This window comes from Siniperca chuatsi, linkage group LG12 (assembly GCF_020085105.1).
Source record: "Siniperca chuatsi isolate FFG_IHB_CAS linkage group LG12, ASM2008510v1, whole genome shotgun sequence".
NCBI lineage: Eukaryota > Metazoa > Chordata > Actinopteri > Centrarchiformes > Sinipercidae > Siniperca > Siniperca chuatsi.
Window position 1 is genome coordinate 8,024,822 of NC_058053.1, and position 25,611 is coordinate 8,050,432.

The 25,611-nt window shown below is 39.8% G+C and overlaps 2 protein-coding genes and 2 long non-coding RNA genes across 4 annotated transcripts; 3 read left to right on the plus strand and 1 right to left on the minus strand.

Annotated features, from left to right (window-relative positions):
- The first annotated feature begins 186 nt into the window (after positions 1–186).
- LOC122885979 lies at positions 187–3,801 on the plus strand. The gene is made up of 2 exons (XR_006380223.1): positions 187–248; positions 359–3,801. It is a non-coding gene; the product is annotated as an uncharacterized LOC122885979 (long non-coding RNA).
- A 2,218-nt stretch (positions 3,802–6,019) lies between these two features.
- LOC122885981 lies at positions 6,020–8,028 on the minus strand. Its single transcript, XR_006380224.1, has 2 exons — positions 7,948–8,028; positions 6,020–7,845 (listed from the first exon to the last, which is right to left on the minus strand). It is a non-coding gene; the product is annotated as an uncharacterized LOC122885981 (long non-coding RNA).
- Positions 8,029–8,082: 54 nt separating this feature from the next.
- cryba2b (crystallin, beta A2b) lies at positions 8,083–11,635 on the plus strand. Its single transcript, XM_044217807.1, has 5 exons — positions 8,083–8,221; positions 9,202–9,389; positions 10,450–10,591; positions 10,850–10,992; positions 11,284–11,635. The coding sequence occupies exons 2-5, from the start codon at positions 9,232–9,234 to the stop codon at positions 11,429–11,431; spliced, it is 591 nt and encodes a 196-aa protein (XP_044073742.1). The 5' UTR covers positions 8,083–8,221; positions 9,202–9,231; the 3' UTR covers positions 11,432–11,635.
- A 2,001-nt stretch (positions 11,636–13,636) lies between these two features.
- fev (FEV transcription factor, ETS family member) lies at positions 13,637–20,411 on the plus strand. The gene is made up of 4 exons (XM_044217751.1): positions 13,637–13,919; positions 14,416–16,694; positions 17,287–17,358; positions 18,680–20,411. The coding sequence occupies exons 2-4, from the start codon at positions 16,646–16,648 to the stop codon at positions 19,219–19,221; spliced, it is 663 nt and encodes a 220-aa protein (XP_044073686.1). The 5' UTR covers positions 13,637–13,919; positions 14,416–16,645; the 3' UTR covers positions 19,222–20,411.
- The last annotated feature ends 5,200 nt before the right edge of the window (positions 20,412–25,611 follow it).

The window sequence follows — 25,611 nt, forward strand, 5'->3', positions numbered from 1 at the left end:
ACACACACACGCCCCTCCCCCTTTATGTCAATATTGGATCAGAGTAACGCACCGTGCGACAGGTGTCAGTGCGCGCCCTGAGGATCCTCGTTTTTATCCACGAGGGGTGGGGAAAGAGAGAAAGAGAGAGCATGTAGAGGTATAAAAGGTATACCTGTCACAGACAGCACACATTCAGTGCGCGTAAGGTAAGCCAAACCTGACCAAGCTTGCGCACCTTGACCTCTATTGCTTTGCTTCTTCTGAAGGTAAGCTGTAAGGCTTTTCATTCATTTTTTTTTATTTCCTTCAGAGTATCCATTCTTACAAAGTTGTACATTTGCTTGGTTTTCTAACTTTTCCAAATCTCCCTCCAAAGGTTACCTGACAACAGAGAAGCCAGCTGTTAACGCGCTCACTACCGCTCTCTCTCTCCCTCCGGATCATCATTTGATCGTTTTTTGTGACTTTTTCATGTCTGTATTTGCTTCACGTTGAGCCTCACGTACAATACCTGAAGATGAAGTTTTGTTCGTTCGGCTCGCGTTATGCAGGTACGGGTTGGCAACTGGAAAAGACACAACGTTTGTTTTTCTGTACTGGAGCGTCACTGTTGTTAACACTGTCAAGCCTCAGTTCAGACAAATGATGGAGTGTTGACTTTGGTTGGGTTTTTTTAAAAGATCCTTCAGTGAAATTTGTTTCAGGGGGCTTCATGGGCGCCAGGTGGGTAAGGCCAGATATTGCTGCCACACTACTGCAGCACAAGTGAGCCAAATTATTGTAATGAAAGTCAAACAAAATCTTCAAAAATGTATAAGACATTGCATTGTACAGGACTATTGCTCTATTCAGGACGACTTGATAACGACATGGTTTCAGCAACTGAAGCACCAGGTGTATAGAATATTTCACTGCCTAATTTGCATACAGCTGGCAACAGGCAATGCTCTAAAGAAAGCCATGTCAGCCTTGGACAACATGTTGTCTACTTTAACTGCTGCAGTTACAACCACTTATCCAAAGGTTAATTGAGAAAAAAACTTATGGAAAAGTAATTTCTTGACTCATTTGACTCAATTAAAAATTCTTTGTTACATTTTCTGAATAGGTGTCTGTGTCGAACAAAGATAAGCAAAGGCAGGGTTTCAGCAGGTGAATTCAGTTGATCGAATCAGTGATTCAGGTTATCAAGGCAGGAAGTTCATAGATCAAACGTTCCAGCTTAAATCCAACATGTATTTTCCTGTTTTTACTGAAAAGGTAAAAGCAAGATTATGAACCCCAGAAAGACATAAATCCATATGCTCATGTAAAAGCTGCTCGCCTTTAACAGACACACCTGTCTGTTCGGGTCAGTAATGATACTGCAAGTGAGACAGAGGCTCAGTGTCAATACTGATAAATCTGTAACTGACATTGGGAAAGTGTCCATTTGATGGTCATTCACTCTTTATTTTTTAGTCAGATGTTGTCCTCGGGCCTGTTTGAATTGCCCCTGGACGACATCATAGCATATGTCATGAAAAGGTTGACATGTACAATGGTACGAATGATAATCTCCTTATCTCCCTTTGGTGCTTTTTTTATAATCATTTTCCCATTGGCACATTCATGATGATAGCATGTATTTTCCACTGGGGGCCTATTCATTACTGTCCATCTCCTACGTCATGAACTGAGGCTGCAGGCAAGCACCAGGGAGCAGAGAGATGGGCTTAATGGGAGGTTATGATAATCATTAACTAAACATTAACCACCCACACACAAACCATCTGATATGGGCCATCTGTCATTTGGATGATATGATGTAGCATTCAGCCATCACACTTTCACCATTCATTATTGTTCCTTATGTTTAAGAATATATCTCCCTTTCAGTGCTTTAGCGTGTAGTTTAAATAGATGTTTTTTTAAGCCCAGCTCTCTGTATTAAATTGATGAAGCCAGTGTTGCAACTATACTATTCCACCTTACTAAGGAGTAAACCGTCCTGTTAGATTTCCAACTCAAAAGCAATGCTGGAGCTGCACCTTTTTCATCTAGTAGAAAAATAACAATTGCATCCAGAGTAACATACAGTGTCAAAACACACGAATGCCATATATATATATATATATATATATATATATATATATATATATATATATATATATATATATATATATATATATATATATATAATCCCTGACCAACTTAACCATTAACTAATTGTTTATTGAATTGTCTGCTTAATCAATTTATATTAAAGAAAAGAGGTTTAAACACAAGTGTTTTAATTTATGTACATCTAAGCCAAGAATGACATGAGCAAAACTAAACCATGCTCAATTTTCTGTGCTTGCAAATTATAAATCGCCAACGATCACTTTGTCTGAAAATCAAACACATTATGTCCTACAAATTAAAAGTAATTTTGAGTGGTGCCTCTGTGTCATTAGGATCTCTTTGTGACTGATAAAAACTTGTTGTTGTCCTGCAGTGCAGCATGTCTGCCTCCTCCAGTGAAATCATTAAAGCTCAAGCTGAAGTTTAATGTGGGCCTAAATATCTTTAATACCTTTGCTCCCTTCTGCAGATTATTCCCTTAACATTGCTTTTGTCTCCCTGGTAAACCCCCGTCACTCTTTATTATCTCAAAGAATCATCTCATGTAGGCCTGTCCTACATGTCATTCTTTACCTGAGAGCCTAGAAGCTCTAGTCAATATTTGTTTAAAGCCAGATGAAGGGAAAGCTCACACTCCTCAGTATCCTGGTTACCTTGCCCCCATTTAAACTGACTGTCCCAACTGGTCCTGCTGCTGCTACACCCTTCCTACCAGCTCCAGGAGCCATATTAGCATGCAGATTATTTGTTTAGGATCCAACGTCAAGGCTTAGTGTGAGGAAATGTGGTTCTAGTGCAGCAAACTGTTTTAAGAATCAAAATCAAGCGACATCATCTCATGAAATATATGATGATATATTCAGTGGAAGTTGATAAAAATCACCATTTGGAACCATGGAACAGGTGGGAAATATTACATTGAATGCTATGTAGTAATATTTGTCTTCTTTAAAAGAGGCCTGACAATCAACAGTTTTCAGAGTTTTCAAAGCAACATGAGACAACTAAAGAACGTTCAAAGAGGCCAGATAATGTGTGGCAGTGCTCACATTGTTGCTACAGTCCTTTTTATGTACATGACAAATTTCACTGCAGAACCTAAACTCCTCATCATATTGTTACTCTCATTTTTTGAGGACACACAACAGGAAAGACCCTTGTAGTACATGTTGGCGCAGATGAGGTGAAAACAGGTTGAATCCAGGAACATGCACTATAAATAAATTCAATAGTTATCCATACTAGACCTTGGGAACTAACTCATCATTGCAAACATGAGTCATTTTCTGCCTGTTTGAAGTAATTGGTTAGCTATATGTAAAGAGAGACACACAAATGGTATTAAAATATAGTATACTATTGAGTTTGGAAAAGAGGCATAACAAAAAAACCTGATGTTTTTAGCACATATTCTGCACATATCATGTACTAGAGCACTGAAACCCTTTATGTTAAGTACTCTTAACTTAATATTGTGATTCTCTTTCTCCATATTATAATTCTACTACAGCTACATCTTTTGCATGCCTGTCTGCTCTGGACGAGTGATTCCTCCTCTGTTGCTCCTCCTGAGGTTTCTTCCTTGTTTTCCTCTATTAAAGAGTTTTTCTACCCAAATCAAGAGCACAATGACAGAATGTGATGTATGTATAAAAAGCCCTCTAATACAAATTTGTGATTTGGAGCTATATAAATAAAAGTGACTAAACTTGACTTGACCAGCAGGAAGCTTGCCTTCTCTTTTGTCAATACTCCCACTGCCCCGGCTATGACCCTATGCACTCTGCTCTGCAGGGCCGAACTGTATCTGCACCATTAAGACCACTGTTTGCATCTGTACAGCAGGAACATGATTACATTTGTGGTGCCTGCCAACGTGTTTGTTACCATCTGTGAATGGTGAAGCGAGTGCTTCCCAGAGGCTGTGTGTGTGTGTGTGTGTGTGTGTGTGTGTGCTGCCTGTAGGATGTGTGCTGTTTCCTCTGACAGTTACCGATAATGAAGAGTCATGCAAATGCCCGAGGCCTGTTCCCTCTCCAGGTTCCCTACTCCTTACCTCTGCTCTCTGACCTTCTGATGGTACAACGAGTGCTGGTTTTATTTTTTTTAGAAAAATGAAATCAATACAAATTAACAAAGATAAATAGCAAAGATTCTTGCCTTAGCCTGTTTAACTCTATCAAGCAAAAACTGTCCCTCTTGTGTACATTCTGTCTGTTTGTGCATCTGACTGCCAACTGCAGTGTGTGTGTGTGTGTGCCTGTCATCACAATTCAGTTGTCTTTCTATGTGCCTGTCTACCTCAAAAGTGATAATTCATGGACAGAAAATAATATAACCTACATGGTATTTCTCTATGTTTTTCCTGCAGGTAAATCCAGCTGCTTGTTTGTCTGCGCTGAGATCAGTGGGGACAAGTGGAGGCGGTACGAGCAGATGTCCTGCTCGCATCATCCTTACCTGGATTAGTCTCCACGGTAACCTTCCACCTGAAGGAGGGCATTTATTCAGTGCAATCTGTGTGTCACCGTGTGCGTTTATGTGTGTCAGTGTGCAGATATACAAACAGTCACATGTGTGCGGGTGTGTGTGCGCGCACTTGTATGCAAACGTTTGTGTCTGTGTGTGTGTGTGTGTGTGCGCGCGCAGGTGCATTCACTGACTATTCAAATAGTTGCGACTCACCGTGACCAAGAAAACAAAATCTCTCTCAGCAGTGTTAACACACTTCCTGCATTGCAACCAATCTCTACAGGTACAAAAAACCCATCACATTATATTCTTAAATATTGCATCCTTTATTCGCTCTGAGATAAAATGATGAGGGCTATGTTTTTTTAATTCTCTGCATTTGAGATAAACTCCTTGATATGATGATGATGATGATGTGTGAGCATGCCTACATGTTGTGTTATTGCTTATTCCACAGCATTTCATTATGATCATATTAAAATGTACGTTTGTAAATATTAAGCTATGTATTTTTAATGTTATTTTAATGGGAGAAAAAAGACAATGAAAAGCTTTCACAAACAAACAAAAAATATGGCTACTGAGCAGAGTACACTGGCTTGTGTGAAAGTGGGTGAGCTTCCATTCAGATGTGCATGCAATGTATGGGTTGGATAAATAAATAAAAACACCAAAATCACAAAAGACACCAATCATTTTGAGTCTCAAACTGAGTATTGATAGTGGAAAAAGAAGGAAAAGCTTGAAGGATGTAAAACATAAGACACAGCTCTCTGCACAGCAGAACCTCCCAAGGATCAATGGTTCTGCTCATAATTACTATGTATTGATTTATTATTACCTTTGTTTGCACCGATTCTGTAGGGTGCACCTGGTAATGTAAAATGATCTAAAATTCTGTGACAGTTACACGACCATGCAGCGTAATCAGATAATGGATCCTAGTACATGGCTGCCCAAACCATTAGAAAACCACCACCCCATTATGTTTTGCATTTGACTGCCGAATGTAGAGATGAACCTTTAACCCGCTCCAAACATAAACCCATCTGGGATCAGAAAAAAGTAAAGGACCTTTTTCTGGTGGATAAGAAGTTTGCCCCATTATAAAAGAACTTGTGATCCTGTACTTGCTTCCTCAATGCTATGAAACAAGTGACCAGTAGCCATGTGACCAGTGAGAAGAAATGAATGGTTTTTTTATACAGCAAGATAAGGATTCAAAGTAGAACTGTACTAGCTCTCCACTGGACTACATTGTCCCTGGCACATGCAAATCCCCCAGCTGTATTTAACAGGAAATGAGCTCTCTCTCTCTCTCTCTCTCTCTCTCTCTCTCTCTCTCTCTCTCTCTCTCTGTCTGTCTCTGCGTGTGTGTGTGTGTGTACATGAGGATGAGAATTAACAGCTGATCAATTTTATCAGACCTGGTGAAGAAAGATGAAAGTCCTTCTTCATGCATCCACCCACAAAGATACACACACACACACACACACACACACACACACACACACACACACACACACACACACACACACACACACACATGCCATCTTTGTCTATATAAGCCTGTCCTTTCACCTGCCCGTCACCTGCCTTGGGGGAGAGTAGGGTGACACATGCACACACACAAAGACACACACACATGTAGAGAGAAGAACAATGAATGGGTTAACAGAAGACAATGAGAAAGCTGTTCATACAAGTAAACAGCTCACACATGCCCACAGGTGGAACACACACACACACACACACACACACACACACACACACACACAGAGTCATAACTGAATTAGCCAAGTCCTTTATCTGTATATGTACTGGGGCTGGATTGTTGTTGTCACTGTTGTCAATGTTTCTGGCATTATACACTTCCATCTAAACTCCATCTCAGTCCTACTCTGACAATAAAATGAACCTTCATTTTAAACAGAGCAGGCCGGTTTTACAAGTCTCTGCCAACCTGAATGTAATAAATACCTTTGCCACTAGATGTCACCAATGATGAAGAAAATACATCTAAAATCCACTGTTCCTTGCTTGTCGCAACACTGTGGATAGTGTTGTAACACTGGTGTATGAAAAAATTACAAAATGTGCAAGACAAAATAACAGGACCAGAATTAACAAGTCTGTGTTTACTCTGACAAGCAAAGCCTTTTACTGTATGTATGGTTCAGAACTGATGGTTTACCTGTGTTCAGTCAGCTATGGAGATACAGTTTGTCAGTACACACCAAATTATCATATATATAAATAAACTGTTTCTATTATATTATAAGAATGAAAGCAATAGTAATAACAAAAAATGAATAAGCGCGCAAAAGTACAATATAATACATCACTGTGAGATGGTTTTCATTCATGATGTTAAACGTTTCAGTGTGATCTTCCTCAATAGCTGTTTGCTGAAATGTAACAACGAAGACAAATATATAATCAAATGTAGAAACGGTAGCCCCAACACAAAGATTCTAAACACAGTATTGGAACCTCACTACCAATTTAAATTACAGGTCTATTAATATGGTGACTAATCTTTAACTTATTAATGTTAGTCATGTTTTCTGAGGCTCTAAAGGATGTAACTTTTTAAAACACAGGAGTGAAAACATATTTAGATGTGATTCATTGAGAAACATCTATGATATATTTGTTATTTATATAGTAAAAAATGTCATTGGATATTTAAAATAGGAACTAAGCTGAAAAAGCAAATACAATTATGTCTCTATTAAGCCTACATTGTATTTGTCACTCAGCCCTCATATTCAGATCTCATGAGTACTCTCGTTGAAAGTCTATTAGTTCCTATTTCTTACAATAGACTACTTTTCTTCTTTTTTACATTTACAAGACTATGTTATATATTATATTTACCAGAGCACTGATGCAATTGCAAGTATAGTCTAGCAAAGCCACAGAGCACATCAATGTCTTTCTTTGGAGCATATACTGTAAAATACTCCTACCATGAGCCCTATGGCATTGTGTAGCATACTGTATATTTGGGGGATGATGCACCTTATTTTTATAGCTAAAACTATGTGTTTCAAAGCCATAAATGCAGGAATACAAAGGAGTGATAAACCAGGTTTCCCAATTAGTCCTTGTCTGAAAGTAGCTTTTTATTATAGCAGTTAATCCGGTTGACTCTTTCCAGATCAACCATTGGAAAAGAAGGAGACGAGGATGCTCTCGAGATGAAATTGGCACATGTCCTTGTACTCACTGTGTGGGATGCCTTGGGCCCTTTTCCCACCTCTGGTTTAGGATCCAGTTTACCTACAGCAGAGGGAGAGAAAGAGAGAGAGAGAGGGGGGATCAGCTCCCAGAATGTGTCTATTATCCTGCCACACCAATCAAACTGTTGTGTCAGTGCGTTACCATTGTATAGTCCTGGGTCAGGTTGCCCCTGACCATGGCTGCCATATTGATGACTAAGTCAGTTTGGGGCTCTGAGGACAATGGTGCTCTGGAGCCTCCACAAAGCGCGAGGCTAATGCCCCCCTTTCAGCCGGCCCTCTCAGCTGCTGAGTGTGCAAGGCTGCTGGGCAAATGGAATGGCGCAGGTCCAGGGGGCCCGGCCCTATAAAAACACAGGCGAGGGTCTCTCCCCCGACATTGATTATACTGGATCTGTCCCACCTCAGTACTGTCTGTAAGTATATCAACACACTGCCTCAGACTCAGCTAAGAAACTGCAATCTTGGGACAGCTATGTGTACTGGGGTGGAGCCTGACAGCCACCAAGATGCTGCCCATACTGTGTATTTGATAGACAGACAGCTATGGATGCACTTTAAATGCTACTTGATTTGCTAAGAAGTAAAAACATGGAAGCCACTTCATACTGCTGCTTTTAGGGTAAACTGGTTAATACCTCGGCAGCCCTTTTAACAGGGAAAGCTGGCAAGATGATGCCTTACTGGTGTGCTTGTGTATGGCCTTTAAACATCACACAAACATTTTTCTCAAACCAGTACTGTGCTCTTTTTATTTTGCTTCAAAATCATAGAAATTGGGCTGAGGATGGATAGCAACTCTTCTTAGAAATGATCAATTCTGTGTACTGGAGAAAGCATGTATGCTTTTAAGCTATCGCTCACAGATATGTGATTTGCTGTTGTGGCATTTGCTTAACGTAACAGTAATTGTACACAGTACAGTCTATGATCAGGAGACATGCCTGTGGTTCTTGATCTCCTCAATGGAGACAGAGACAAATCTGTACTGTGGAGAGATGATGAATGAGTGGAATTTTTCACTTCTTGCGACACCTTTGGAAAGTGACCTTAACAGATATTTCTTTCCAGAGTAAAGGTGCAATAATATACTCTAAATAGATATTTTTTTTTACCTTATTAACTCGTACTTTTTCGTCAAGCTAAAATACAAGATTATAGTTTTAACTTGATTTAGATAAATGCCAGCATCTGCTTAGTGGGTTAAAAGTCTGATTTCTTGTATCTGTTTTAATCAAGATGAGGGTTCTCATTTCAGTTACTCTCTTGAAACATTTGTTATTCATTCACTTTTTTGACACTGTACCTACTCGGGACATGCACGTCTTGTTGTGGTTTTGATTTCATTTTCCATCTATTAACACTGAACCTTTTTTAAACCCTCTACCTTGGTCAGAGAGTAACCCCCAAGGGAGAACCAGCAGCCATGAACACTCAACAGATGGAGCAGATGGGCCAGTTCAAGATCACAGTCTGGGAGGAGGAGAACTTCCAGGGAAAGCGCTGTGAGTTCATGCTGGAGTGCCAGAACATCATGGAGAGGGGCTTCAACAAGATCCGCTCCATCAAGGTTGAGAATGGACCGTAAGTCCCCATTTTTGGTGTTCTTCTGGATCACCTGCTTCTTTTTCCCCCTTCTGTTCTCCCCATCTATCTCCGAGCTCTGCATTTTCCATATATCATAGAAATCATTTCTGGATTTTTCTTTCATCCTCTGTGTGGATCATGATCAATATTTTGCCTATTTCTGTCACCCCTTCAACAAGAGATTAATTTTACCATTCATACATAATTAAGTTCTGACATCTTTATGATGAGGGCAGATTGAGTCAACGATTTGTTAGAATCTGGTTAAAAATGTTTAAGTAAACCCTATAAAGATTTTGTATTGTTATCTTTAAGAAGACTGACCTAACTGCATAAATAGTATTAGAGTATGAGTCGTCCTCAAATATTTTATTAAATGCACATTGGCGCTTAAAAACTAAGAACTATTTTTGCATAGCAATATGTATTAAAATCACGTTATTTACTTCTGTTGCAATTCTAATTTTATCTGCTTGAAGAAGTCTGGTGAAAGCACACACGACTCAAACACAGACTCTAATCAACAAGTAGAAAAGGCAGAATAACAAAAACCATAAATGACATCCTACAGTGTTATTGCACTGCCAGTTGGCATGTGTCGTTTGCATGTGTGTGTGTGTGTGCATGCAAGTGTAACCCTGTTGTGATATGAGTTGGCTGTGTGCAGCTGCTGGCTGTGAGCCAGAATGACTGGCTGACTGACTGGCGATCAGATAAAAAGCCCTGGGTGCAGCAGCGGTGGTGGTGGTGGAGGCAGGAGCAGCAGTATTTAATGTTTGCTTTGTGCTTCCCAGTGACAAAAGAAGCTGCATGTGGTTTTCACTCGAGGCCATTCTGTGTGCGTTGGACTCTATTGTTTAATGAAAATGACAGTTTTAGTGTTGTTCACTAAAACTACTTTGCATTTAGTGGTTCCTCATTGTTGTGTGTCTGAATTCTATTAATTTATTTTCTGTCTTTCCCGATATTTTACATAATCTCTGCTCCTTTAATCTCAACATTTCTTTTTCTTTTCTTTTCTCCTTGTCTCTCTCCTCTGCATCTTTCCACTGTCTAGTTGGGTGGGTTATGAGTACCCAGAGTTCCAGGGACAGCAGTTTATCCTGGAGAAGGGAGACTACCCTCGCTATGAGGCCTGGAGTGGAAACAGCAGCTACAGAACCGAGCACATGCTTTCCTTCAGACCCATCAAGTGCGCTGTAGGTTACAACATCCTTTCATCATCATTTTTCTCTTTTAAATAGTCAGTGTCCGTCAACTGCTATAAGTGGCTTACTTCCCTGCCCCACCCCTCCTTCACATGGCCCATTGGCCACCGCCCATCCCTCCTCATCCCTGTATTCCATCTCCCCGATTTCGCATTCCCCAACTAATTATATCTAAATATTTCTATATAGCTTGCCCAACTGTAGCAGCAACATCACGCTTTTTCTCTTTCTCCATCCCTTTCTCTGCAGAACCACAGTGACAGCAAGGTGACCCTGTACGAGTGTGAGGACTTCCAGGGCCGTAAGTTTGAGATGTGCGATGACTACCCCTCCCTACAGGCCATGGGCTGGTGCAGCAAGGAGGTGCCCTCTATCAAAGTCAACTCAGGAGCGTAAGTTACACATCCGCTATAGACATCGTGCCATAAAATGTAGTTTGAAGCAGTATTTAAAACAGTCATGCTTAGACAGGTCAACCAGTTCTGACTGGATGTACTTTGGAGATGTTGTCTGTCAAATCGTCAGTTGACGTGTAAAATCTGTTTGGGACAGGCTCTCTCCCACACTTTTCACTGAATTTGCTGAAATAATTCTGAATGAACTGCATGTCTGTCGAAATGTTTGTTTAAATGATACGTTGTATTCTTTGATCTGACCTTGAATCACCCCCTCTCGCTCTGCAGCTGGGTGGCCTACCAGTTCCCTGGTTACCGTGGCTACCAGTACATCCTGGAGAGAGACAGACACCAAGGCGAGTACAGAAACTACAACGAGTACAGCACCCAGGCTCACACCAACCAGGTGCAGTCCATCCGTAGGATCCAGCACTAGAGCCTTCATTCTGCCTGCCTGACCCAACCTGAAAAAAAAAACTCTCCTCGAACCCCTTCCTCAACTTGAACCCTGGACAGACCCATGGATAAACTCTTTCTATCACTCTGTGGCTCTGCATGTATGGATATCTAAGTATCTACTTCTACTGCCATGCTAAAGCATGTTCTTGAAATAGGAAATAAAGGCTTTTCTTCAAAACTAGAGACTGTTTGTCTGTATTCCTTTTTCTTTTTACAATGAAAATTATCACCCAAATTAAATAAATGAAAATAAAAACATCAGAAAAGCAATGATCGGCTACATTGAGCTGTCAATCATTTTGCACCTTGGTTATGACAGTCATAGCACAGGTGCACAAGCATTGCAAAATCAGAGCCCATTTTTCGCTTTTAGCTTCATAGAGCAGGCTGTTGTCAGAGAGAGTTTTTGCTTTGTATTTATTTAAAGGAAATATTAATCCTTTTAGCGAACACACATGGAAAGATTTGATTCAAATCTCTCTGTTAGGCTTTGGGATGTGTACTGTTGTTCTTGTCAGACTGTATTCTTATTTCCAATAAACAAGAGCACGAGATCGCATTTGTTTTTATTATTTGTTCTTTGACTGTTATAATCAAAATTTGCCAAAACGGCCAGTAAAGTGAGGAGCTGTAAGAAAAGCAACAGATAATCTGATTGGCCATTTTGACTGTCTCTTAAGCAAAACATTTACTGTGAATCATCTTTTGAAAATAGAATTAAGTCAAATTCCGGTTCTCTTGCCCGTGCTTGCTTTGCCTATTTGATACAGCAAAAGCACTGTGTAGCCTTAACAACCAAAACAAAGCCAGGCACAGAGGGACAATAGTTTCACTGTAAATACCTCAATGGGCTGACACAGACGCAGACACTCCAGCTGCTCCACGGTGTCGGCACACATGCAGCCGTCCTTATTTAAACTGTTTCATTATTCGTTAAGCAATTCAAAAGAGGCCAGCAGAGGTCCTCTGAGAGACAAATGTTGTGCATGGAATGCTTTTAGTTAGTGATGAAAAGCAGTCCTGAACCCTGTTTGAAAAATTAGCCAGATGACTGTTTTGCCCTCAGACTAGGAATATTACCTCTAATATAACATTCATTTATGCCCCCAGTCCTAATACTGTATGTTGTATCCATCGTTGATGGCCTGTGAAAACCATGTATGTCCAATACAGTTACTAAAAACAGGTCTGTTTTCACCTTTGTGACAATCCATTTGTCTGATAGCCCAATGCTTTTTAAAATTATTTCTTTTGCATTAAAGGTATAAAAATGATCTAAACCCTTTAAAGGTCCAGTGTGTAACATTTAGGAGGAGCTATTGGCAGAAATAGAATATAATATTTATAAGCATTTTTTCGTTAGTGTATAATCACCTGAAAATAAGAATCGTTGTGTTTTCATTACCTTGGAATAAGCCGTTTTTATCTACAGAGGGAGCGGGTCCCCTTCCACTGAGGTCGCCGTGTTGCACCGCCATGTTTCTACAGTAGCCCAGAATGGACAAACCAAACACTGGCTCTAGATAGGACCGTTCGGGTTTTTTGTTTGTGGCCACCGTAGTTTCTCCTACATGCTTGGATGGGGAGGGTGAGGCGAGCGGTATTCAAATGGTTGCAAACTGCAATTTCACCACTAGATGCCACTAATTCCTACACACTGGACCTTTAAGGAACCCTCAATCCTTCAGTTTATCTGAACAACTCAAAATCACCAAGTTTGGAGGTAAATGGTTTTCACTGGATAGTTACGCAATGACAGAGTTAATATTCAAAATATTACTACTTTTACATAATACATTGACTAGTTCAACCCAAGTGAAAACCAGTAACCCTTATTGATATTACATCTTTCCAAATCACAAAGGTGGTGATGTAGATGTAGTACAAAGAAGGAGAGCAGTCAGGTGATGATGTTTAAGCTGCAACTACTGAAACCCAGCATCAGAAAGAAGCCCTCAGTATTCTGAACAGTGTATACACCAGAAATGACCATAAAGATTTATGTCATTTCTGACATAAACTCCGATTTAGAAACAAAACTGGTATATGTCTTACATATATCTTGTTGATTCATTTCCCCACCACAACCTTGCACACAACCACCTTACAAAATTCTTGTAGCTTAGCATTTGTTTGTTTATTCAAATGTGATTCGAATGTGACACCATCATGTTTATCTTACAGTCACACACTGGGATCCTGGAGTGTGTTTACCTCCACACACACTCCTCCTGATAGTCCAGGACGTGGGATTCCGTGTTACACACCCACAAGCCGGCTCACAGTCCCACACCCCAAAAAACAGGATCTTTTGATGAATGTGTAACCATGCATACACACCTTTCTCAAACATACATTCCTCTGCAGACTGATTAAAGCAGCTGCTCCGTGGCTTATAGAGTGACACTTCAGTAGTCTAGTGACTTGCAACCTCTGGTACTTTGGCCGCACAGTTCAGCACCAAGGTAAGTCTAAGGCTTTACAGGGGAACTTTGCATTGATTCTTGATGACAGCTATAATTTAATGAGGGTGTTGTGGTTGATGTCCTTATTGAAATGAATTACAGTAGGTTTTAAAATGAAGAAATGTGTTAAGCAGAAGAAATATTGCTTTTTAACCTGAATGCTTATATCCATCTTGCCACAATTTGACCACAGAGGCCACTGTAGGGCTTACATTTACACAACTATAGGCAAACCACCTGAATAACACACTCCTGTATTAGGATTTATGTTAGTTAATGGGATTTACGCAAGATCAACATGCTTTCAATCTATACATGACTCAGTTTTACTTGCAGAATACTGTAGGATAGCTACCATCATATACTCACTTCACTATTTTTTAAAATAAATTCTCAACTATATAGCCTAGATCAATAAGGAGCAACAAATTGATGTGATAATAGAATTAATAATTGTTTTTATGTAATTATGTATTTGTTTTTGTCTTTCTGTCAGTGGATTTCTTGCCTCCTGCTGATCAGTGACCATTTATCTACCACTGCATCAATGGATACAGTCTAGTTTTCGAGGCTTGTTTTAAGTTGCCTGCGACTTGTACTTGGACACAGGCAGCTAAAGCAAGTCTGGGACGCCAGAGACACACCTACAAGCCTAGCCCTGAGGAGGACGGGACCTGGGAAATACACTATTTGCTATTGAATTCTGCATTGATCAGAGGAAAAACCTTGAAATCATATGTTGGTTACATTTTCATGTACACACATGCATGCTGTCACCATGTAGTTAAATAAACAAAATAACCATACAAATATATAGCCTATACTCAATTACCTATACTGCATTTTTTCTACAGTGTGCTGAGCTCAGTCAGGTGACACACGGAGCAAACACTGAAATAGATGATGAAAGATTAGCAGACAGTTTACTTTCAGTTCAGTCAACACAGATGGCCGGATATGCAAAGTATGATTTGAATTAAAGGGTAAAGTGAAGATCTTCTGTCAGGTACATTTATTGTAATTTCATTCACATTTCTGGTTTAAAAAGTTTGATATATTTTTTGATTTATTCATTTTTAGGTAAAGTTTGTGTTTTTTATTTAACAGACTTTCCTAGTCTCTAGTGAAACTTGAAACAATGATACTTTCCACCTTTTCCAAGGGAAAGCTGACAGAACTGAAAGTGAAAAGTGTTTTAGATTCCTGTAGTAGCACCGATTGGCCTACTCTGTCTCTTTATGACATATATTGGATTTTTGACAAGACAAGCAAGATGCTAAACCACACAAGTTCCTGGCAGAAATGCATATATGTCAATGTCAGAGTGTTTACATATGCTCTTTTTAGGTGTTTTTAAAACTATTTTATTGACCTTTTTGCCTCGATTAGATCCCTTTCAGTGGAGATGTAGAAAAAAAAAAACACGGGGAGAGAAAGAGGTAACACATGTCCCGGAATCAAACCAAGGACATTACATTTACATGGTACACATCTTAAAACACTAATTCTCCAGGACACCACCTCCTTTTAGGTATTATGGACAAAATTTTATCATGTCAGGGTTTTTGACACACTCATAAATGACATACATTTCCTTTAGATTTATATTTGTTGCTTTTAAACACCCTAATGTGCTCCAGAGCAGAGAAACAGACTTCCAATTATAACAATATAGTTCTGGATTGATCACACTGAACACTATTAGAGAGTGTGTCTCATGCGTGATATACATCAATTTATAAAAAGTATTCAAATGACATTTAATCACAGTGTTGTGCTGCATCATCTGCCTCATGTTATGTGTCCGTAATGTCAACATTATTTGCAGCTAAATGAAATGCTTGTTGAGTTGTTCTGCCTGTCTTTGTGAATGTGAAACACTGATGGACAGCAGGTCATGCCTGTCAATTATTAAATCTATCACCCTTAAAAAAACAGGCTATAACCACAGTTTTAATACTAATAATTACGAAGGGTGTTTAGACTATATACTGTGGTGACATTATAGAACGTGACAAATGTGTGCAGCCTGTGTCTACAGTCCAAACATGAATAGGGCAGGGCAATAAAGCCCATAAAGCTTGGCACAGTCCACTGCATCTAAAAAACACAAGAATTAGAAAAATATGAGTGCACATGATAACGTCAGTGAGCATCAGAAGCCATGGTTTTAAAGTTACAACCTCATTACCCTCAGATTGAGGCTATATAACCTTAAACCCACAAACAGAAGGTTAGGGGGGATGAAATGTTCTTGTTTTCTCGTGTGCACTGAAGCGTGTTTTTCAAGGTAAATATTCTTTTTCCAACATGAAATAGGTCTTTGTTGTTTGCCGAGAGGTAAAGAGGCGGAAAAGTGAGGAGGATCTGAACTGGTTTCCATGTCAAACACTTCAATTCACCATAGAAACTCAGATCTTAACGCGGAAACTTTATTAAACTGTGATGGTGGATTGATAAGGGCCGAATTTCTATCGGCCTCTTTTTATTGTGGGCACCAGGCGGGCTGACAGAGGTAAATTGCTCTTTTAATTAAAGCAATGCACCAGGGGAAATTGCTGTCTGAATATTGTCTCAGAGATGGGGGCCAGTGACAGTTGCCTGGAAACTTCAATCTGTCCACCCGCATTTATTCCAGATCACAGTTATGAGATAAAGTTTAATAAAAATCTTTTCCTCAGCCACCAACGAAATGAAATCCAACCCTTTCTGAACAACCGAACACAATGAGACAGGACTGCGGAGAAAACCTCATGTTCAACATGTATCTCTCAGGTTCGTCATTTGGTCCCGTAAAGAATGATAGAAACAGTTTTAATTCTTTAAATTGTGCTGGGTGTCGGTGTCCCGGTGCGGTGATGCTCCGTTTCCAGGGCAGAGCATTGTTCAGCCTTTTCAATCTGAAAGCCCGTCTGCTCTTTTGTCGGAAATCGGAAATCCTTTTTCCTGGACGCGTTTCCTGGCTTCTCGGAGAGGAGACCGCAAAGACGACACGCTTCTTGCATTAGACTGCGCCTGGACACTGGATACAATTAGGATTTTAATCAATTTTAACTTTTATTGAGATTTGGCAATTTTTTAGCATTTCCTTTTAGTTTGAATCGTATGCACCGGTCTGCTCAATTTTTTTCAGCATCTTATAACAGTTTCTCTACTGAAAGTCTCTAAAGTTGATTTGATTTAATTCACCTTGTTCTTGTCACTGTGAAGTGAACTTGGTCTTGCCAGTTAGAAGACATGACAGTCATTTCTAGAAAACTCTGGAAATAAATTGGATTGACCCAGCAAAGCAAGAAGAGTAGCCTCCATGGCTTCCTAAAATAGATCATTTATAGACGATATGACACTGTCTTTGTTTTGATTTCAGATCCAACAGAAAATCTGCTGAAAGAAAGCAAAGGAACAACTTGGGGTCCAATAAACACAGGAGTACAAAAAGGTAAGAGAATGAGCTCAGTGGCCTGTCAGGGCAAATAATAAATGTCATCACCATGTTAGGCACCGTTATTTCATTTTAATTAGCTTAGGTATGAAAGACGTCTCCCAATACTCCAACACATTATTTGAAAATACTGATGAATGGAATAATAATAATAATAATAATAATAATAATAATAATAATAATAATAATAAAAATAATAATAAAGTAAAATAGGGCAGTCGTATTATTAACCACGAAAGGCCTCTGAGGCAAACTCGGGATTTATTTTGGCTATAGTAACAAAACTGACTTGAAAAAAGATATATTCGAGGAATCGTTAAATATTACCATATTAATACTTAAAAATACACTGATAATTATAGCAGGATTAAAATGCGTCAGAGTTTAATTTAATTTAAGCGTGCTTCTGTTACAGGTCGAGCTGGTATCGACAGAAAAGCACAGACTACCTTCTGAATTCACACTCAGTTTGCAGCTGCATTATTTGCTAGGCACAGATAATGTAGACTTTGTTTTCAATTACTGAAGGTATTTGTGTCGCCCTTTAACGCACTGCGAAATGATTCTGTCTCAAACTTTGTGTCATCCATCCACAGGCTCAAAACTGAATCACAGATCAAGGAAAATGTAAAAAAAAAAAAAATAATAGGTTAAATGAAGTAGGCTACATTCAAATAAGATAAAACCGCCATACAGCAGAATCCATCTGCCGTTGGTCCACAGCACATTGTCACTGATTTAATGTCACCGTGATGGAGCCTAATAGACATGAACACCTCGCAAAGCAAGGCATGACGTTTCATATCTCTGTTTTAAAAAATGGAAACGACCTGTAGACTAACACTTATATATGAGCACCGATTTATATTTTAAATATATATTGTGATTTATTAAATTCAAGACTACCATATTGTTTAAAAATACACTCGAATGATATAAGATGTATTTAATTATAGGCTATCCATGAAAAACTAAATCTGCTCAAGATGCTCTAAAACGTGCAGTTTCATTAATGATAGAAAACTGGTATGCTTGAAATATAAACTGCAGTTTAAATTTAGCATATAAATGAACATGTCTCTAAATGTACGCCGTTTTCCTGTTAGTCTGCAGCTGGCGATGTGATGACTGACAATATATAACGTTTTGCACAGACTGTATTAATACTGGGTGCCGCAGTGGTTTCACAAAACATTTCTGGTTCTGTTTTAAGTTGTGATTTATTCATTGGATTTATTTTCTACTCCTGCGCTGCGCTGCACTGATCAGTCTACGTTTACTTTAACATCCAACCAACGGTCATGGTCTCCCCACACAGGCAGCGGGCAGATCCAGCTGTGGCAGTTCCTGCTGGAGCTCCTCTCCGACAGCACCAACATGTCGTGCATCGCCTGGGAGGGCACCAACGGCGAGTTCAAGCTCATCGACCCGGACGAGGTGGCTCGGCGCTGGGGGGAACGCAAAAGCAAACCCAACATGAACTACGACAAACTGAGCCGCGCGCTGCGCTACTACTACGACAAAAACATCATGACCAAAGTCCACGGCAAGCGGTACGCCTACAAGTTTGATTTCCACGGCTTGGCGCAGGTGTGCCAGCCGTCCACCACGGAGCAGGCCATCTACAAGTTTCAGGGTAACTTCTCCCCGATTCCCTTCTCCGGGATTTCCAAACTGAACCTCGTGGCTCCCGGCGTGGGGCCTTCGGGTTTCTCCTACTGGCCCGGTTCCCCTCCGGCGGCTCTGTATCACAGCCACAACCTGCAGCCTCCAGGGCCATTTGGCACCGTGTCTCCGTCCCACATCAGCTGTGTCAACAACATCAACAGTCTGACTAACATCAATAACCATTACAACTGACTCTTAATGCATCTTTTAGACCAGCTGGGAAAATGTAGACACCGCAGGTAATACGGCAACAAACGAAGAGAGATGACACAGAGCAAAGGTCGGTTCTCGTAACTTGCAGGTGAAAATAGCCTACTGGCTTAATTTGGTTAAACGTGAATGTTTTTAGACATACACAGCACTCAAGGGTTGTTTCAACAGCATAGGATATATTTAAACATGTAATTATGGACCTGTAGTCATGTAGATGCTGCTGAGACGACGGTTGTGCAGTATGTAAGCAAGACGTCTAAAGACTCGCACCTAAACAAAAAATAATTGAGCCCTTTTAAAACCTTAAACCAAGACACCTTTTAACGAGCAAATTATTAAATCCATCAAGGGGCCTGCTGTCAAATTACGATTAGAACTTTTACGCGCGGTATTATAATAATTATATTAGTTCTCTTTTAACCCATAAAGACCCCACGTATGGAATTTCCTCATTTCAGCCAAAAACCAGTTAAATTAAATCGGAAATCATCCAAAAGTTTCCGTGTGGGACACCGGTTCTCGAAATGAACAATGTAGGCTATAGAACATTATTTAAAAAATAATAGATAATGAAATACAGATTGTCTGTTTTATACCTATCAGTTCTCCTTTTCTGTTCCTTTGCTGTCTCTCATCCTCCTCCTTTGAGTTCTGGGATTGTTTTTAGACACGGGTGGGTGTGTTTGCACCAGCTTGCACTAGTCACCAGTTATTATTGGACTATTGGCGCCATCTCGTGGTTTGTAATGGCCTAATGCCTGTTGGACACCATTTTTTCTTTTACTGCACAGCTAAATATCACTACTTGAAAACAGTCATCTGAAATATATTGCCACTTTAATCACTGTTTGCTCAGAAATCAGATTAAGCATAACCATGCGATTTTAAGAAAATCAAGCGTAACCCACTTGCAATACAAATAAAACCAGTACAGAGGTACAGGGTTGTAATTTGTGTGAAATAGGCTCTAACGTGAATAGTAACAGAAACTGTGAATTCATGAGCTACTCTGTAAATACTGTAGGGAGACAGGCTCAGGCTATTGCTGCTTTTTAGTGATTTTGGAGTAAATTACATTGCATTCATTCACACAGCTTCATACTGTAGCTAAAACAACTGTACCAATGAAAAACAAATGAAGTGAATAAAAGCAGACTGTTATGAATAAATCTCTTTGTCAGCATGTGTTTGAATTATGTGTCCTTTTGCTTCAGTCCTAGCACCACTAAAGCCACTAAATGCCGCAGACTTTTGTGCCACATGTAACATGGCACATTACCATCCACGCTCACATTGCACGCGCTGTCAGGGCTCTTGTTGTCTCAAGCGTTTTCACAAAATGTGTATTTTTAAATGGGTTTGTATTCATGATACATTATTTTAAATGATAATAAGTAAACTGCTGATGATGATGGAAAATAGTTAGGCCACACGACAAGATTAGAAACCACAGAAATATTCACTCATGGTGGTCAGTATTGTGCACTGTTGGCGTGTAATTCTGCCAAAAGTTGAAACAAGCAGTTATGATTTGTCAGCAGAGTCAGCCCAGATTATTTGCCTACAATGACAATCTTGTTGCAAGAAAACCACAAAACCTGTGCCATGTTGTTATTTTATAGCTCAGCTGTAAATGTGTACCTGGCCTAACAGTCTTAGTCTCTCATCCTGTTGGTCTGTACAGAAAAAGCCAAAGAGCCAGTCATACATCTTACATTTAATACGTTTAATACGAAAGGTCCACTGTCATCCAGATGTCATGCAGATGTGGCCTAATTTGATGAAAAGGATACTTAGTGATACATTTGCAGTGGCATTGCTTAAGAGAGCAATAGGCTACAGCGGGAGGTAGTTAATGTAATAGAAAAAAATCCAAGCAGCTATAATATTTTCTTTAAAATAAAATAAAATCTGAACAATTCCCATTCACTGTAGGCTGCTTGTGCATTTTCATATTTTAGCATCACTGAGCTTACTGCTTAAAAGTCTGTAAAATATATTTTTTGTTTTCACTTCACACAATAGTAACACATCAATCTACAGCGCAGAAGTACAAATAGCAACTTCATAATTAGCTGTATTACATGGGAATTTCATTAGTAGTCATTACTTGTTATTATGTAAACTGTACTTTTTACTGCTTTTACTGCTGCTGTTGATATAGCATAGAGTGGTGGAAAATGTGACAATAAATCTCGTCAGCCACGAGGGGGCGCCATAACTCTTCCAACATCAGAACACCCTTTTACATAACAGGGTGATAACAGAGTTGGTCAAATATAGAACACAGAAGCATGTGCATTATAGCAGATTAAACCCAAACCTCATTTTATGACAGCGCAAGTCTACAGAGATTTAAGTAGCCTACATCTGGACTGAACATTATGAGACAATTGAATAGACATAGGAGTTTTATGCCTAGTACATATAAAGACCAAAATAGTGCCTCTGGCTATAGGCTAATAGGTGTACATTTACAGAAGACAGTTGTAACAGGAGAGGTAATGGTTGTAGGCCTTTTGATCGTTATTTGGGAACACCAATCAATTGGAAGTGATAAAGTATTAATAATACTATATTTTATTCTATTGACATGTAGTGCTTGAAAAATTGTAAAATGATGGACTGATGGTTAATCACACTTTATCAGTCAGCAGTAGTTCTGCAGGTGCACACCTCAGTTCAACCCGTTCTCATTCCTGGGTTGAAGGCTGCAATCGATGTTTTGTCAAATTTATCTCAATAGACACGCGAAAGGTAAGCTAGGCCTACCCTCTGGTGTCTGTATGACACCAGGTTTTCAACTGATTTCAATGTTAACCCACCCGCGGCAATAATGGAGACTTTGAGCTTTGTGATTCCCACTGGAGGGCCGAGGCATGACAAGCAATATCTGCCCAAATTCAGTGGGAGAACCCGCAGTACGGAAGTACTATGTTTACCCCATGTAAATTCCACTTTCATAGTTTTCATTTTTTGATATCCCCAATATTCCTCAACATAAAACCATCAGGGTGGGTGTGTTTATGCATCTATCCACGGAGGCCCCACACCTGACAAACAGAGGCAGAGGACATTATATTTATTGGATTATTATTTAGGCCAGAAAGCAGAAGGAAGAGAAAGCGAACAGACAAAGCAGCAACCCTGGCTACAACAGTTAGCTAACGTTATGGCTACGTTGTTTGGCAAGCAAACTGGGGAAGATCATGCAAATAACAACAGTAGCCTACATCATTCGCACTGTGAATGATGAAGACAACAAACACTTCAACTTACTTAAAAGTAGTTTCACAGCAGAATGGTACGAGTACCTCCTGCAGCAACATGGTGCAAAACACTCATTGTTCGTTTACTTTGAAAATTCCGGGGGGGCTGCATCCGTCTTGTGGTCCAGGTGTGTAGATTGTAAATGTGCTATGATCTAATAAAATTATGATAACTACCAAAGTTAATGCATATACGTTAATTACATATCAAGCACAGGGATGTATATTAACGTTAAACACCCATGAAACAGTAAACTTAGCACTCTGGGCTTGAGTACTAAACTCTGCAACTGGATATTGGACTTTCTTACAAACAGACCCCAAACAGTTTTCATTGGCGGTCACACCTCCTGCACTCTAGTGCTGAACACCGGAGCCCCCCAGGGCTGTGTGCTTAGCCCCCTCCTGTTCACGCTGTACACCCACGACTGCAGCCCCCGATCAGAATTCATATTGTGAGGAAATTAACAACCTTGCAGAGTGGTGCACAGAGAACAACCTACTGTTCAATGACACCAAAACCAAGGAGCTGATAGTTGATTTTAGGAAAAAGGAGCCAAAGACACACCTGTCTACATCAGGGGAGCTGAGGTGGAGCAGGTGAACAGTTTCAGGTTCCGGCTACGCATCAGCATCCCAGAGAACCTGACGAGGTCCTCTTACATCTCCACCCAGGTAAAGAAAGCTCAGAAATGGCTGTATTTCTTAAGGAAACTTAAGAGGGCAAAATTCCTGTGCCAGGTTCTTGTTAACTTTCACAGAGGAGCAACTGAAAGCATCCTGACTGGAAACCTTTCAAACTGGCATGGGATGTGCGTCACTATACAGACGGTTTGACAAAACGCTGGGGTTGTACAACATGGGAATCAAAACGTGTTGGTCAGTTTTAATGGAGCAGAGATTCAGAAACAGGATGTGTGTGTGCATGCATGTGCGTTTGTGAAACAGAGAGTGGGTCACTCATTCACAACAGCATTTGTGTGTGTGTGTCCTGCATATCAATAGGAAAGACTTGGGGTCGCTATTGACAACTGAATTTTTCTCCCTTTCTGTGTGTGTGTGAGAGAGAGAGAGAGTGAGATTGTTAGCTGTCTGTAGGGACTTAGACGACAGAGAGAGAAAGAGAAAGAAAGGTGTGTATCCTTGATATGCTGTTCATCTGTAGACTCCTTGTAGGCCTATTGTGCTTTTTATATTAACGTAGTGGAAACTCCACAGGGAGTGAGTCACTTCCACAACATTGAAATTGTCACCGTCTTCTCTGCCAACTGCGCTGCCACTAATCTGCTGTGCCTATTGTTGCTGCTAAGCAGCACTCATCCTCTCTCTTCTTATTGCGTAACAAACTAGGTGGGTGTTTTCATTGCAAGCCACAGGATTAACAGTGTGAATGTAGAAGATTGAGGAGCAAGAAGAAAACACGAGGAGGAGGAAAGAAGAGAAGAATATCTTACTAATGTTACTTAGCAGCACTTGTATTAGAAATGAAACTTGTTTCTAACAAAAAAAAAAGAATGGTGTTTGTGACGCAAATCAGTGACTTCAGAATGGCAATTCACTGACTTCAAAAGTGAATGCGTTCGCAGCCATTTGGACATTCTCCTTGTTTGGATATATTCATACATAGTCTGTGTCTCAAACCTGTCCTCAGGACTTGGGCTTGTCGCTGACACAATGAAACAAGGACCACACTGGGGTTTTTTATGTTGTAACCAGCACTCTACAAAACACATAGCCTATGCTTTATTACTTATTTTGTCAGAAATGTGGATATTTTATGAATATTTTTTGTACCTTCTTGGTTTCAGTTCATGTCAGAATGGTGTCAAAAATCCACTTAAAGGCATTCCAAACTGCTAATCCATCATATGTAGTGTGAACATGTAGTTTTTTGATCAATCTTACATTGCTGTTGTGTGATAATGCAGCTTCAAAAATGATTTGCTTTTTCAGAAGCTTTCTGGGAGGAGCATCCTGATGATGGTGGGAAGCTCCGACATCTGAGAGCTGAGAGTAGGTTGCTGCATTCACGGCTATGAGTTATGCTGTTGGAAAATCAAACTCTGAAGAAATGAGGACAAAGTGGACATCATGAAAATACGGTGGCCCTGACAGCTCAGCTCAATGCAAAGCAACTTAAGAAAACACATGCAAATAGACAAAATGCAAGCAAATTAAGTAAACATCTTCACCAAAACGAGTAAATAGCGTGTTGATCACTTTTTAGTTTCCCCCAGAAACAGTTTCCGTTGTCATCTGTGCTACTTGCAGCGTTTCTATATTTGGTTGTGTTCTCTATATTTGCAGCACGTTTCTGTATTTGGTTGGTTGTGTTGTCAAATTTTTGAAGATGTTTTCTTAATTTGCTTGTGTTTTGTCCATTTTCGTGTTTTCTTAAGTTCTTGGGGCCACGAAAAGGAAAATGTAAATTTTGTCATTTCTAACAATACAATGTTTGCTATTTTGCAGCTGGCCATCAAACCTCGGAGCACTTCAGAATGTGTAGGAGCTTGAATTCACTTTGCTGAAATTCAACCATGTGCTGAAACAAAATACGATTCTCTTGGACAGTGTGGAATAAGAACCTATAATAAAGGGGCCAAACAGTATGTTAAAAGGTTACATTTACTGCAAGCAACTTTTCTAAAAATCACTTTTTTATTACATTTGCTCATAATTACATTATATCCTGACAGGTATACATGAGTCACATATTCAGAAAATGAAAAGAGCAGGTGTCTCTGTTCCACAACAGTGCATTATTATAGGGTGAGACAGTCAGTGGGCTTCATGTGGCTTTGTGAAGTGTTGCAGTCAGTGAGTCATTCTTCCAGCAGGAGAGAGTGGTAATGAAGGCTCAGCTAAATTAGAACAACATGCCTACGTGGTGTTGAAATAGACTTGTGAATAAGAGGGAGAGAGAAAGAGGCGTGGGAAAAGGTGAGAGACTCAAAGAGAAACATGAGAGGTTAAAGAAAACAGGGAAGAACAACTTATTTTTAGCCAAACCATGATCTTTTCCTAAACCTAACCAAAATGGTTAACGTCACGCCTGTCACTAAGACATTGTGACTTCACCATTACTGGCAAAGTGATGGGT

Coding starts and splice junctions, on each gene's coding strand:
- cryba2b (XM_044217807.1), top strand. CDS start 9,232: ATGAACACTCAACAGATGGAGCAGATGGGCCAGTTCAAGATCACAGTC. Junction 9,390..10,449: donor ATCAAGGTTGAGAATGGACC/GTAAGTCCCCAT, acceptor TCCACTGTCTAG/TTGGGTGGGTTATGAGTACC. Junction 10,993..11,283: donor ATCAAAGTCAACTCAGGAGC/GTAAGTTACACA, acceptor CTCGCTCTGCAG/CTGGGTGGCCTACCAGTTCC.
- fev (XM_044217751.1), top strand. CDS start 16,646: ATGAGACAGGACTGCGGAGAAAACCTCATGTTCAACATGTATCTCTCA. Junction 16,695..17,286: donor GTTCAACATGTATCTCTCAG/GTTCGTCATTTG, acceptor TTTTGATTTCAG/ATCCAACAGAAAATCTGCTG. Junction 17,359..18,679: donor AAACACAGGAGTACAAAAAG/GTAAGAGAATGA, acceptor CTCCCCACACAG/GCAGCGGGCAGATCCAGCTG.